This window comes from Lytechinus pictus, chromosome 17 (genome assembly GCF_037042905.1).
Source record: "Lytechinus pictus isolate F3 Inbred chromosome 17, Lp3.0, whole genome shotgun sequence".
Lineage (NCBI taxonomy): Eukaryota > Metazoa > Echinodermata > Echinoidea > Temnopleuroida > Toxopneustidae > Lytechinus > Lytechinus pictus.
Window position 1 is genome coordinate 10,889,615 of NC_087261.1, and position 16,476 is coordinate 10,906,090.

Consider the following 16,476-nt stretch of genomic DNA (forward strand, 5'->3'; position numbering starts at 1 on the left):
GGGTGGGGCACAATGCACTCCTCGAAGTGTTTTGGGCAAGGAAACAAGTTTAAAAAGGTAAAAGATGTCTTCAAATAAATTTTACTAGCTAAATTCCACGTTTTCTTCATGATTAAGGTCTACTTTTATTTGCACAACTATTTCAAAGTTCTGCGCAAATCATTTTTCACTAAATTTTCAAAAGTAAGTGGTGCTCACTCAAGCGGAAATAATTTTCGACAGTTATATCGTCATTTGCTTAAATGGATCTGTACCAATTTTAAAATGTGGAAAAATCTTCAGGATATTACAAATTTATAATTTTACAGGATTTTTTCAAAGTGTAAACTTTTTTTGATACGCACTGTATATCTCGATGTTTTCCCCTTGCTGTAATGATCATTTTGACCCGACTCTCATTCATTCATTTACCCTTCCTCGATCTCTGTATTCTTCCCACTTCTTCCGATCTTCCTGAATACACAATCCATCACCCCCATGATCAAATTCTCCATTATAATGATCAATCATCTCATTTTTTAAATTTCTCTCTCTCTGTTTATTTATGTATATATTTCTTTTAATAACAACGAAAATGTGTATACGATTGTGATAACGATCCAGGTCCATGACAGTTCATTTTGAGTAAATTAAGAAAACAACATTAGTTTTGTTTATGTCTGAGGATCGTGCTCACTTTTTGTTTTAAATCAATTTTGGACACTTTCGGGAGGAATTCCAGAACATATCATGCAAGCATATTATAGGCTCATAGTATAGCCCCCTATTAATTACCAACGTATCTCAATTTGACCAAGAGATGGACTTAGGCCGTTCTTACATTCTTATACTCAAATAAAATCTCTGACATGATAGTATTACTAACCATTATACTACACGGCATAATTAGGGAAATGGGAAGTTTCCTGGCATAATCAAAGTATTGCCGCATTTGGGGCCAAGTTCGAAATCATTTCAAATTGCGACTGATTCTTATTTTAAGAAAATCACATGTACTATTAATATAAATTTTCACCCCCATGACTCAGCATGGATTGCATTGCAATAAAAACATGCAAGATATTTATTTTATTTTAAAAAGAAATATAAATTAATATCAATTTTGTATTTATGTCTATAGTATTCTTTTGGAATCTTTCCGCTCACCATTAATGTATGATAAGAAATCATTGATGGTCATCATCGTCTTCATCATCATCATCATCATCATCATCATCAATTCACCCACTCAAACATTGAAAAGAATTACATATTGAAAGCCAGGTCAATGAGTTGGTATGAATTTCATTTTTTTTTATGTATTTGTGTTTTTTCCAGCAATAAGCCCATATCTCACTCAAAAGCAGAATATTTTTTTTAAAGAGTAAAGAAAAATAAATCAATGCATATATGAATTTCGTATTCATAAGAAAATATCATTGCAGCTATGAATGATTGAATAAAACAATATGGAAAAATAAACAAAAACTTGTATGGATTTATTTCCATTATTCATAATCTAAGACGGGTATAATATCCCATATAATATTTCATAAGGGTAAGTCCATCGGGTTGGGTCGATTTTTGTGACATCCCAGAACTAAAAAATTCGTGTCTCCTAGGCAAATATCTTCCAATTATTATTTAGGCAAAAAATGGTATCCCACAAACATTTACTAATTACACATCATGATGTGTTGCAACTGCAGACCTGTCAATCTATTGACAAAGACATATGAATGTGACGTCTATGTAAAATTTGTAAAAAGTTGATTGTAACTTAAAGGACAAGTCCACCCCAACAAAAAGTTGATTTGAATAAAAAGAGAAAAATCCAACAAGCATAACACAGAAAATTTCATCAAAATCGGATGTAAAATAAGAAAGTTATGACATTTCAAAATTTCGCTTAATTTTACAAAACAGTTATATTTACATCCTTGTCGGTATGCAAATGAGGAGACTGATGACATCATTCATTCACTATTTCTTTTGTATTTTATTATGTGAAATATGAAATATTCCCATTTTCTCCCTGTTGTCGTGTGAAACAACGGTTAATTCCTCCCTGAACATGTGCAATTAGCATTGTTTAATACTATATGGTTCAATCAAGTTGGTCCTTAATTTGTCAAATCTGTAAAAAATGAAAAATAGTTTATAATTCAAACAATAAAAACAAAAGAAAAAGTGAGTGAGGGACATTATAGACTGTCTCATTTGCATATCACTGAGCTGTTCATATCACTGTTTTGTGAAAAATAAGCGAAATTTTAAAATGTCATAACTTTCTTATTTTACATCCGATTTTGATGAAATTTTCAGCATAATGCTTGTTTGATTTTTCTTTATTTATTCAAATCAACATTTTTCTGGGGTGGACTTGACCTTTAACAACAAATCCAGAAAAGATTTCAAGATCAAACATGAATTACTAATAAGATACCTTCCTCCCCGCCTTTCTCATATTGACACATCGAATCTGAGGCACATGTGAATTGATCTTCACCAGTGGCGTAACAGGCGGGGGGGCAAGTTGCCCCCCCCCCCCCTGGCGGATTTCACCGGGAAAATAAAAGAAAAGCGGGAAAAAGAAAAAAAGAGGGAGAAAGAGAGGGAAAGGGGAAGGAAAGGGAAAAAGAAAGGAGGAAAGGGAAAAGTAAAGGGAAAATTAAAAGAAAACGAAGAAAAAACATTTTTTTAAATGGAAAAGGAAGGAAAGCCGGAAAATGTACCAAAGAAGAACATTTGAGAAAGAACAAATCATTTCGAAATAGGCCTATGTAATGCAATAGCACGGTGGGAACAAATTAAAATATGATAAAATGGCAAACAATAGCGGGAAGCGAAGATAGAATGTAATTAGTCAAAAACTAAAGTGGAAAACAAAGAAAAGGGACACGAACAAAAATAATAACACGACCGGGCTGCCGATGATTGAAATTAAAAAGCGGGAAGAAAAATGGACTGCATACAACATTGCTCTATAAGGTTGCTAAATTATATGCAAATAAGCTACCGGGGCTTTGCCCCAGACCCCACGCAGTAGGGGTTCTTTATTTATAACATTCAAATGGCTCTATAACGCCCCCCCCCCGTACAATCACGTTCAATCGCTGGCATACAGGCGCGAAGGGGGGGGGGGGGGGGGTCTTGGTTCCACACCAAAGAGGAAATAAAAGAAATTATAGGAGACAACGTATAATGAAATGAATGGAAACAATGAAATGTGTTATTTGCTGAATATAATGGAAAAATCTATCACATAATAAGAATTTGATTTCAATAGGCAATTTTTTTTTCCAGCTCGCTTTGCACGCTGGCGACTTTTTACAAATTTTTCCCACATTGCTATGTTTTGCCCCCTCAAAATATGTTGCTTCATTACGCAACTGGGTTGAATAAAAACTATATGCCCGCGATTTGATTGAAATAGCGGCAATCTGCGAGGTTTAAATGGCTTTGATATCAAGAAGTTCCGGGGGCTCCGCCCCGGACCCCAACCGCACAGCACTGCGTATATGGAAGGGTTGGGCCATGGCCCAAAATAGTTCTACAGACAAGAAAAAAAGGAGGAAAGGAAAGCAATGGAAAAGTGTAGGATATGATTTTATTTACTGAATATAATGTCAAAAAATAGCTCAAAGTTAGATTCTCATGAAAAGGTGATTTTTTTTCTCGCTCGCTTCGCTCGGGACTTGTATATAAAGCAGCTTTTTAGCACATGTGCTATACTGCGCCCCTCGTTTTTTTTTACTCTTCACGCTGCTGCAGCAAAGAATCCTGTTCACAGTGGCGTACAGACCACAAAAAAGGAATCTAAAGAAAGAATAGTGAAATATTTTCTGGATATCATGTCAAAATCTACCATAAAATTTGATTTTTCTATTAAAAAGGTCAAAATTTTTGTTCGCTCGCTTCGCTCGCTCGCAACTTTTTTTTAAAAGATAAATTCTGCCCGATACGCAATATCTGGCCTTCTCAAAATAGTCGCCTCAGCTCATTACACCATTATAGTCCAGGAAAAATAGGGTTTGACCGCAAACAAATTGCAATAGAATTTTTTTCAACGCAATGCATTTCTATGAAGTCCCCAAAATGACATACTAAAAGTCCAGAAAAATCAATTTAGTGGAAAGATGTCTAATTTGCATAAATCCAAAATGGCGGCTACCGTAAGAAATTTTCATGATTATTGATAGTAGTACAAACATTGTTCTGATCATAGCACTTTAAAAAATCATGATAAAAGCATTAAACTTTCACCAGTGTTATATCTTACCATAGCCTTCATTTTAAAATCAGGATGCAAGTCAAATTTGACCCCCGCTGACCTCTAGAGGTCAATGACCTTAAGGTCAATGACCTCTAAATATCAGAAAATTGATGTTTTGCATCATTAGTTCATAATAAATATGGTTATAATGAAAAAAAAAGTTTAATGATGACCTTGAAGGTATCCTGATATCGTAGAGAGAAATTTGTGCATTATACGTTTTGACCTTTGACCCTGGAGAGCTGGAAAAGGTCAATGACCTTAACATTTTAGAATATTGACACTTAGCAAGATCTCTGATTTATGATAAACAGGCTTCTAGTGTAAAAAAAATGCAGTACAATTAATTTGAGCACGATGCATTTCCATGAAGTCACTAAAATGACATACTCAAAGTCCAGAAAAATCTATTTAGTGGAAAGATGTCTAATTTGCATAAATCCAAAATGGCGGCTACCGTGAGAAATTTTCATGATTATTGATAGTAGTACATTGTTCTGATCATAGCACTTTAAAAAATCATGATAAAAGTATTAAACTTTCACCAGTATTATATCTTACAATAGGCTTCGTTTCAAAATCAGGATGCAAGTCAAATTTGACCTCTGCTGACATCTAGAGGTCAATGACCTTAAGGTCAATGACCTATAAAGATCAGAAAAGTTATGTTTTGCATCATTAGTTCATGATAAAAATAGTAGTAATGAAAACAAAATCATTCAATATTGACATTCAAGGTATCCTGATATTCTAGAAAGAATTTGGTGGGTTATGAGCTTAGACCTTTGAACCCTGGAGAGCTAGAAAGGGTCAATGACCTTAACATTTTGGAATACTGACGCTAAGCATCACTGTTTTATGATAAACAGGCCTCTCGTGTAAAAATTGCAATACTATTTATTTCAACACAGTGCATCTCCATGAAGTCTCCAAATGACATACCAAAAGTCCCAAAAAATCCAAGTGGTGGAAAGGCGTCTAATTTGCATCAAAAGTGATCCAAAATGATAAATCATAGTAGTACAAACACTGGTCTGATCATAACACTAAAAATATGATTAAAGCATTAAAATTGCATCACTGTTATATTTTGTCATAGGTTTCATTTTAAAAATCGGATGCAATTCAGATTTGACCTGTGCTGAACTCGAGAGGCAATGACCTAAAGGATTATTGACTTCGAAATATCATAAAAATTTATGTTTTGCATCATAATAATTCGATAACATTGTTAAATTGTGAGAATAGTTAATTTTAACTTGTAAGGTCCCTTGATACATGAGAAAATCTGCGAGTATTAAAAGTTGTGACCTTTAATCCTGAAATTTTCAAAGGTCACTGGATTTTAAAATATTAAACTTAATTAGTTTACTATCCAGGTTTTGCTGAATAGAACAACCCAAGCCACACTAAAGTGAATATTTTCCATGTGACCAGTCCAATGGAGACTTCTCCTGCATATTCACATTGAAGGAACAAAGAAGGAAAAGGCAGCATGCTTCGGTGACATCCTTCTGAGTAAATGAGACATTTTGATCGTATTGCTTAACTATGGAAGCTTAAAAGTGCCGCCCAGATGTTCATTTAATCATATCGTCATGTCTACATCTCGTAGGGAAAAGGATATGACAATATCTTAGATATCGTCATGTCTACATCCTGTAAGAGAGATGATCACATGACAAGATCTGGGATCTCGTAATGTCTACATCTTTTAGAAGAGACGATCAGATGGCAATATCTTGGATCTCGTCATGTCTACATCCTGTGTGAGAGATGATCAGATGGCAAGATCTTGGATTTGTCATGTCTACATCCTGTGTGAGAGATGATCAGATGGCAAGATCTTGGATCTCGCCATTTTTACATCCTGTGGGAGAGATGATCATATGACGAGATCCCAGATCTTGTCATCTCTTACAGGATGTAGACATGACGAGATCCAAGATATTGCCATCTGATCATCTCTTCAAAAAGATGTAGACATGATGAGATCCAAGATCTTGTCATCTGATCCTATCTCCTACAGGATGTAGACATGACAAGATCCAAGATCTTGTCATCTGATCATCTCTCCCACAGGATGTAGACATGACGAGATCTGAGATTTCGTCATCTCATCTTTTTCCCTAAGAGATGTAGACATGACTAGATGATTATATGAACATCTGGGTGGAACTTTAAAGCTTCCATACTTAAGAATGGCTTGTCAGCCTGTTTAACAATGTGCTACACAGTCCCAACTCCCAGACATTTTGAGGAAGGCTAAAGTAATTCCTCAAACCTGGGAAAGATCCAAATGTGCCTAAGAGCTACAGGCCTATCGCCCTATTCTGATCTCTACAAGCTACTTGAGCATCTCATCCTGAAAAAAAAAGATGGCCCCATTATAGAACAACCGAGGACTTCCGACTTAATACGGGTGTAGACAACTTTGTTGAATTTCCAGCTGCATCTGATACTGTGGTCTACTCGTACAACTACAAAACATTGATGACATCCATCTGACCAAACTCATCAAACTTCTACTAGAAAACAGACATCTCTTTATGGAGCTCAACAGGAAGACCAGCAGGTGAAGAATTCAAAAGAATTGACTCTCTCAGGGTAGTGTTCTTGCTCGAGTCCAGTGTTCTTGAAACCCAAAGACCTTGCAAGGTTAGCTAGTTTTATCCCCGCAATCCTCATGTTTGGAGGGAACTCAAAACAATCTATGGTTGGAATTCCATTCTAGCACTGCGACCATGCAATATATCTTGGTGTCACCCTTGATCAGTCACATTAAGAGTGAAGGGGGAAAGTGAGGATCCATAATAACCTTCTCCGGAAATGACAAACTCCTCCACCAATACTCTGCTACAGAGTATGCATGTGCTGTCTTGGACCTACCTCTAGACAACACTTGTGGGACTATCACAAACTATCTAAGTCCAAAAAATGTGAAGAGTCTGTATGTCCCTTCAGGTATTGTCCATCTGATATACGCAGATCGGTAGCTATACCACAGAGCTCTCAGCAAAGCGAAGATATAGCGTCCATCCAATCTATGATGCCAAACTAGTTGAAAAAGCCTAAAATCTAGGAAACACATTTATAATTCTGTCCAACATCTGGCAGAGTCACCATTATGACTAAGTGCAAGTTATGGGAAGAGAAGTGCAGTGTCAATCAGCATGCATCTCCCTTCTAAAGAGCAACTACACCAGGTTACAATCTAGATAGGAAAACTTGCAAGTCTCTCGGGGAGTATACATAGATGATAACTGCAAGAAAAAAATTGAGGCATTGCACATATCATGTCGAACCCCCCCCCCATGCTCTTACCTCAGTCGGGAATGTACAAGCCAAAAAAGACCTGGGGCCCATTTCATAAAGAGTTACAACTGTTGTAACGTTTCCATTATGAGAACTACCATGGTAACCTTGATTTTGATTGGCTGCTGAACCCTGTTGCCATGGTAGTTGCCATAATGGCAAAGTTACAGCAGCTGTAACTCTTTATGAAACGGGCCCCTATATAGAATTAAAACTACAAAGATGATAAAATTTCGTTATTTTTAACCGATCGTTTGGGTAAAGATTGCAGATCTCAACATTTGACTGCTGAGGAAAGTGAAAGGTCAATTACCTCAAAACATCAATTTTTCATATCAACCAGTGATGCCGAGTACCAATTTTTTTACATTTTAAGGCCAATTTTTTTAGAGATCCTCAAATTTCAAACATAATTTGATATTAAAAATAATTTAACATGAACATGCTAATAAAGAACTATGGATGGAAAGCATCAATATTCTGATATTTTAAAGTCATTGACCTTAAGGTCATTGTCCTCAAGAGGTCAGGAGAAGTCAAATCTGAATTGCATTGGAATTTTAAATGAAGCCTGTGGTAAAATATAACAATGGTGAAAGTTAAATGCTTTAGTCATTATTTTTTTTAAGTGCTATGATCAGACCAGTGTTTTATTTGTAAAAATTAAAAATTCTCACGATGGCCTCCATTTGGGATTTATGCAAATTAGACGTCTTTCCACTACATGGATTTTTCTGGTCTTTTAGTTTGTCATTTTGGAGACTTCATGGAAATGCATTGTGCTGAAAAAAATTGTATTGCAATTTTTTCACAAGAAGCTGCCTGTTTATCATAAACCACTAATGCTAAGTATCACTATTCTAATATGTTAAGGTTATTGACCTTTGCCAGTGCTCCAGGGTCAAAGGTCAACATTTATAATACGTTCTATAATATCGGGTTACCTTGAAAGTCAATATTGAATAATAATTTTATTTGCATTATAACTATATTTATCATGAACTAATGATGCAAAACATCAATTTTCTGATATTTTGAGGTCGTTGACCTTAAGGTCATTGACCTCTAGAGGTCAGCAGAGGTCAAATCTGACTTGCATCCTAATTTTAAGTCAAAGCCTATGGTAAGATATAACACTGGTGAAAGGTAAATGCTTTAGTCATAATTTTTAAAAGTGCTATGATCAGACCAGTGTTTGTACTACTATTAGTAATCATGACTAAAAATTCTTACAATGGGCGCCATTTTGGATTTATGCAAATTAGACTTCTTTTCAATATATGGATTTAAAAAAAACATTTAGTATGTAAATTTTGGGAGTTCAAGGAAATGCATTGCGATGACAATTTTATGTTGCAATTTGTTTGTGGTTGACCCCCTAAATCATTAATTTTTCCTGGATTATAAAGCAAACAAATTTTTCACAAATTTGTAATGAAATGTGGTTACGTTTATTTTGATACACACTGTACAACATGATATAGCCAGAAGGCGTGACTTTGACAGCCCCCTGAGAGGGGTAAGCGTCGATGTGCCAGCCCTTTTTATGTAACTGATAGAGAAAAGCCTAATCTTACCTTTCCAAGTGGTTAAAAAGCGTAGATAAATGCATACAATTTTTAAGTACTGTATACACTACATACATTATACATGTTAGTCTACGGAAATGCATACAAAACGCGACATTTTTTAAAGTTGAGTAGTCAACTTTGATACCTTATGAATTTGTTAAAAAGAATGAGACCAAGTTTGAATTGCATCCACATGATAATAGTATATCAATAAAGTTTTCTGGAACATTTCAAGGTAATTGTTCCATTTTTCTTAGATTTATGTAAAATCATGTATTTCCAAAATTTTCATTTTTTGGGAAAAAATGACAAAAATGCAGTTTTCTACTTAATATCTCAGCCAAATAATCTATTTATCCCCTATAAATAGTACCAAATTATAGAAAATGTATTTCTCTTTCATATGACACTAATTTTGTGGCAATTAAATGTTCATGTCAAAATCTATGTACGAAAATTCACATTTTCTGAAAATTTGGCGGCCATTTTGGATTTATGCAAATTAGACGTCTTTCCACTACTGGGATTTTTCTGGACTTTTAGTATGTCATTTTGGGGACTTTAGGGAAATGCATTATGGTAAAAAAAATTCTATTGCAATTTGTTTGCGGTTGACCCCCCAAATCAGTTATTTTTCCTGGACTATTAAGCCTGTTCATGCCATGATATGACCGGGAAATTTTTTGCTCTTGCCCCCCCTGGCCACCGACCCTTGTTACGCCGCTGATCTTCACTGTCATGACTGTAGAATAGGTGGTGAATACCTATATACATGGGCATCTTGTAATTTTATTGACCAAACCCACATATATTAGCGTATATGGGTAATAAAGATGTTATTTAGAACATATACATCGAGCAGATCAAAAATATTCGATGTCCTATTAACCATGTTAACATAATGAAGTCCCCGACTTTCGCAGGCCTACAATTTCCAATCCAGAAGGTGCGAAATGATGTTTAAAGTGTGTGTGTGTGTGTGTGGGGGGGGGGGGGGTTAACATGCACTAAATCACAATTCATTTGCTTTTTTTTCAAGTTTTGAACATGTTTTCTGAGGAAAAGTAGGGGCCGATAGCGCCCCCCCCCCCTTCAGCCGTTCCATGGTACCGGCCTAATAAATCGATCCGACTAACACTTGATAAACTCTGCATAATTATTAAAGAAATAGGCATACTGAACTTACAGTTAAAATGACACACTGACCCTTCTCATAAAATTGTACATTTACAGCTAGTCTACCTTCATAGTTAATGCAATTCCGCCAATAAAAATTTCGTCTAAGTACCATTTGGTCCACTAACAATTTGGTCCAATAATCACTTCGTATCATCCATGATGACCATTTCGTATCGTAACCAGTTGGTATAGGCCTATCCATTTCCTTTTCATTCATTTCGCCAAATTAATTGGCACTTAGTCCGATTAGACCAAATTGTATAGCTATTGGACCAACTGGTTATTAGACGAAATGGTGAGAGGACGAAATGGCAATTAGACCATGTAGATAGTGAAGGAACTGATGGTAGACCAAATGATAGTTGACGAGTTGGTAATTGGACGAATTGTCATTAGACCAATTGAAAATAAATCGCAATTTGAGTTTGAATCTATCGTTTTTGTTTATTGGGTGATACAGGGTCCTGTTCTTCATGGATTAAAGATAATCAGAAACCTGTTTTTTATGCAGAGCTAAAAAGCATTATTGACCATGGGATTAAAGTTTTGAGCTTAAGGGTTTAATGTGGTTGCTGTTACTCAAAGAATTACAGTGGATCATATCATATATTCAATTTATTAAGTTTGGATAAATTGCCAAGCTTCTGAAATTCTTTGCAAATTGTACTAAAACGGTTGCCTTTGAAAAAGTATTACGATTAACACAATACTCGTTTGCTCAATACCTTCTGTCATTTCTTGTTAGAAGATGGGGATGCAGGCTCTTCTCGATGTATAACCCCCCCCCCCCAATCGTATACCTCTTAGTTGAGTAAAGAGCTGAGAATATTTTAGTCGAGTAATTCTGGACCAAATAATTTAATCATGTTCGAGGGAACTCCAGCATATCGTCATGAAAACTAGAGCTGTACATCGAGATATACATCATCGCTACACACTGAGCCTTCGGCAATTCTTTTCATTATTTTGCCAGGTTTACGTTTAACTTTCATCTCTTTCTCGATAAGAATCATTTTATCGTCATGGGTTGACGCGTGGTTGCAGAAAGTTTGCATTTCGATCTCAGTATCCATAGTATATGCGCAGTTGTTGATGTTTCTATCAACTCCCCGGGCAAATCCGCTGTCATTGAGGACATAATCGCTTCCAACAGGAGGGGTTCCAGGATGTGGCAACTGGGCCATACCAGACGTTCCATCACATGGTATTTCATGATCACCCTTGATCTGTGTTTCGTCATTGACTCGTAAGATGCAACGGGGTTGCCTTTCACCAGCTCTGCGCCGTTCAAGTTCACGCACGCCTTGCGTGATTACGCGGTCGTAACTTGGCGCCATTTCGCTGTCGGATCCGTTGATGGGTGGCTGCGTTTGACTACCGTCATCCGTTCCGGAGTCCTCATCGTCATCGGTACCGAGAAGAAAATCGACAACGGGCATAACCTTACTTGACGTTTGATTGAAAAGCGAGCTCACAGTGTCCACCGCACGTGAAATTCTGCTCCCGATGTACTCTGTGCTCAGCTTGTTCATGTTGCGAGGGTCGGCGCGCCACGCTGCTTCTGCGTCCCTCTGTCCTTCCAGCGTTTCCCTCAGGATAATCTCGAACAGTTCCGTCATCTTCGACGACTTCAGAGGCGGGCTGACACTGAGGACACAGTCACGGAACTGTTCCATCACATTCCTCGAGTTCTTATAGTGGAGCTCTCCGCAAAGTTGCTCAAGCTTGAGTCTCTTTCCTGGATGATCTTTCAGGAACGTGTTTGACTTTCCGGAATTCACGAGAGATGTGAAATTCTGAAAGCAAGATGGCTGGAAAAGAAATAGATAGGAATTTCAATTTAAAAATAGCGAGCAGCCCAGGGGAGCGTTTCGTGAATGGACTTGTCGGACATTTTATCCGACAAGTTCCGTTTTATCAGTTAGTTACCATAGTCAGTATAGTAACAGTGCCTCTCAGCCCATCAAAATCTAGGAAAGATGTCAGATCTGACAACTTGTCGGACGTTGATGAAACGCTCCCCTGTTGCGCTTTTCATAAAGAGTCACAATTAAGTACACTATGCAACTGTGCCATTATGGTGACTGTTATAGGGCCTAGCGGTTAATCACAATCAAGATTTCCTTGGTCACCCTGTTGGTAGTTGCAATATTGGAAAAGTTACCGTACTAGTTGTAAGTCTTTATGAAAAGGGCCTCTTAAAGGAGAATTGAAGTCTTGGAGCAAGTTAGCTTTTGTGAAAGCAGAAAAATCAAAGAATAAGATCAACAAAAGTTTGAGTTAAATAGGACTAGCAATAGAAGAGTTATGAGCATTTGAATGTCGAGATCACTAATGCTATGGAGATCCTCCAATTGGCAATGCGACCAAGATCTATGATGTCACAGATGAACAACTCTCCCCTTTGGACACTGAAAATATACCCCAAAACATCTCTTTTTGCTCATTCTAATCATATGACAAACGATTCATCAATGATATAATGTTGTGAAACCTCTGTACTTGTCCTCTCATAAAGAGAACACCTCACCTTGTGATAGACTCCATAAAAGTGAGAATATAAGTGAAATAAGTACTAAAGTAATGAGGGAGTTGTACGTGTGTGACATCACAGATCTTGGTCGCATTGCCAATAGGAGGATCTACATGGCATTAGTGATCTCAATATTAAAATGCTCATAACTTTCTTATTATTCATTCAATCTTCCTCAAACTTTCAACAATATGTTTCTTTGATTTTTCTCTTTGATATGGATTCAGCTGGTTTCAAGGGTTTCATTCTCCTTTAAATGGAAGAGTCACTCATTTTGAAAGGATCTTGGAGAAAATTTGGATGGAGCTTTCGAATCAATGTTATGTGGACAGCATATGGGCCCCGATCTCCCCATGGAGCTCTCCGAGTAGTTTTATACATAACAATTTCATTATCCTTTTATGTATGACAGCTTTTCACAATCAAACAAAACGTGAATTCTCATATTACTAAATTACAATGCATAACAGAGATTATACATGTAACTATATTTCAGGCGCATTTTTTTATTATTATGACCTGATTGGGAAAAAACAAACCTTCATGCCATCATCACCGAGTTCGCAAGTGGAGTTTGTCGGTGTCCCATCTTTCTTGTGATCGCCATTCAAGTATGCTTCGAATTCCCACATCATCATTCGTACCTGAGCAATCGTAAGAAATGAAAAGGCGCGTGAATTATGAAAGGCAAAACAATAAATATTGAATGTGGAACGTTGTGACCCAGTGGATTAGTCTCCAGACTTTGAAACAGAGGGCCGTGGGCTCGAATCCCAGCCATAACGTAATTTCCTTCGGCAAGAAATTTATCCACATTGTGCTGCACTCGACCCAGGTGAGGTGAATGGGTACCCGGTAGGATTTATTCCTTGAACATGACATATTAATATGGCGGCTCAGCTACAGCCGGGGTAATAATATGATACCAAGTATCAAAGTGCAGTTGAGTATATATGCACATAGTAACTGCGCTATATAAATGGACATATGATCATAATGTTCTCTTTAAAGATTAAACAAAAGCGGACGAACAATAAAGGAAGTTAAGATTTCTAACAATTGTAGGCCCTATATCTCTACATCATACCTATCATGCGTGGATTTATGAGAATATTAAAGAGGCAGCAGGAGTGATGCGATATAAACTGCTATGACGGTATTCTGATAGTTAAACTTCGGCTTAGAAATTTAATTTATTTTTCTACTTCGAATTGAATTCCAAAATGTCCTAATGCAATCTTGCCATGGCAATCTAGTCACCACACTAGTCATGGGCATTGGGAATTTACGAATAATTTTCAATTCATTATATATTTTTTTATCTTCCTATTCTTCCCATTCACGACTCAGTTAAACTTTTGACATTTTGCGGCAGGATAAGAATAATTCGTAATTGGGAAATAAGTTGACAGCTGGCACTCCATAAAAGTGTGGTCTATAACTTAACCCAGGTTAAACTATAAACAATGGGTGATTTCAAGTTCACTGTTGACCTTTTGGTGTTGGTGTTAGGTCAATTTTTACACGATTCTAACACTAAACATACGATGAAGATGGTCCCGAAAAGTCATCCACTAGTTGTTGAGATGTCAATAATGTGATCTGGATCAGTTTTACAAACTCAGAATAAGTTTTGGAGCTAGGGAAGCAATCCAAATTCCAACACCAACACCAAGCCCGACACCGGACTTGAAATCACCCAATGACTATCAGAATACCACCCCTACATATTTATGACTCAGTGTTAGATCTAAATATTCCATTTTTGTCATAATCATATTGACAGATCTAGCTTCCTGATTTCTGGGGCCCGTTTCATTTAGACTTAGAACATCTATGAAACTTGAGTTAAGAAACTTAAGTTATGAAACTTAAGTTAAACTTACAACTCGGCACTTTGCCACGATCATAACCAGGACTCTATGGCAATGACATTGACTGTCACTGGCTGCTGACCCACGACCGGCGTCATGGCAAAGTTAAAATACATAAGCTATAGATATACATGGATATAGTGTCTAGGCCTAGATCTATTTTTGAAACCAGCCCAAGTCAAACTATTTTCCCCCCTATTTTTTATTTCACAAATCAATTGGATCCCCCTTTTCAATGATTAAAGAAAGAGGATAGATCAAGGTCTAGACTATAATGAACAACTGTTTTCAATAGCACTAAGTTAGGCCTTAGGTTAGGCCTAACATTAGATCTGTATCAGTATCAATGGTTAACATGGTTAACGTGGTCAATGGTTAACATGGTTAACGTGGTCAATGAATTCGATATTCTGGTTGATTTGACATTCATATTGTTGCACATACCAGCTGAGTGGACGCTTCATTGAAGTGATTCATAGTTGTAACCTCCAACATATGGTTGATTTTACAACAAGGAATGAGAACATACTCGATCTCTTCATGACTAATCGGCCTTCCTTGGTATCTGAATGCAAACCACTCCTTGGTCTAGGTGACCATGATATTGTAATGGTCTATTCCCGCATCACACCTCGACGGACTAAACCTGTTAAGCGAAAGATTTACCTCTGGAAACGAGCAGAAGTCCGTCAGATGAAAGAGAAATGCATATCCTTAAGCCAGTCCTTTACATCAAGATTTAACTCTGACAGCTCTATCTCTGATATGTGGTTGTCCATAAAATCTAATCTTCTTGAGATCCAAGATCAACATGTGCCATAAAAAATGTCACCTGTGCGCTACAACCAGCCTTGGATAAATACTAAAGTGAAGCGCTTGTCAAGAAGAAAGAAGCGCCAGTATGCAAGGGCAAGGAGCCAAACAGGTACCGAGGAATATTTCGAGAATTACAGAGCCCTAAAGAAAGAGTCAAGATCTGTATGTAAACAGGCATCCCAGGTAACAAGCCAACGTTGGCTCCACGTTGGAAACTTGAAAGTCGTTGGACGTTGGGAAAACTTGATGGATTAACGTTGAATCGACGTTGGAAACTAGTTTGATGGAAAGATGATGGACAATCAACAATGACACGACGTTGGCAACGTTGGAAACTTGTTAGTCGGAGAGTTGTTGGACAGTCGACAATGTCACAACGTTGGAAACACGTTTGATTGGATAGTTGTTGAACAGCCAGCAAAGGCACAACGTTGGCAACGTTGGAAACTAGTTCGCTGGAAAGTTGTTGAACAACCGACAATGGCACAACGTTGACAAAGTTGGAAACTAGTTTGTTGGAGATTTGTTGGACGGTCGACAATGGCACAACGTTGGAGACTAGTAAGTTGGAGAGTTGTTGGACAGTCGACAATGTCACAACGTTGGAGACACGTTTGATTGGATAGTTGTTGACAGCCAGCAAAGACACAACGTTGGCAACGTTGGAAACTAGTTCGCTGGAAAGTTGTTGAACAATCAACAATGATACGACGTTGGCAACGTTGGAAACTTGTTAGTTGGAGAGTTGTTGGACAGTCGACAATGGCACAACGATGGAAATTAGTAGGTTGGAGATTAGTTGGATAGTCAACGATGACACAAGGTTGGCAACGTTGGAAACTAGTTCGATGGAAAGTTGTTGAACAACCAACTATGGCACAACGTTGTCAAAGCTAGAAACTAGTTCGATGGAGATTTGTTGGATAGTCGACG

General features: G+C 37.2%; 1 protein-coding gene across 1 annotated transcript; it reads right to left on the minus strand.

The window, feature by feature from the left end:
* Positions 1 to 9,003: 9,003 nt before the first annotated feature.
* On the minus strand, positions 9,004 to 13,495 carry LOC129280322 (uncharacterized). Its single transcript, XM_054916358.2, has 2 exons — positions 13,393 to 13,495; positions 9,004 to 12,131 (listed from the first exon to the last, which is right to left on the minus strand). The coding sequence occupies exons 1-2, from the start codon at positions 13,489 to 13,491 to the stop codon at positions 11,220 to 11,222; spliced, it is 1,011 nt and encodes a 336-aa protein (XP_054772333.2). The 5' UTR covers positions 13,492 to 13,495; the 3' UTR covers positions 9,004 to 11,219.
* Positions 13,496 to 16,476: the final 2,981 nt, after the last annotated feature.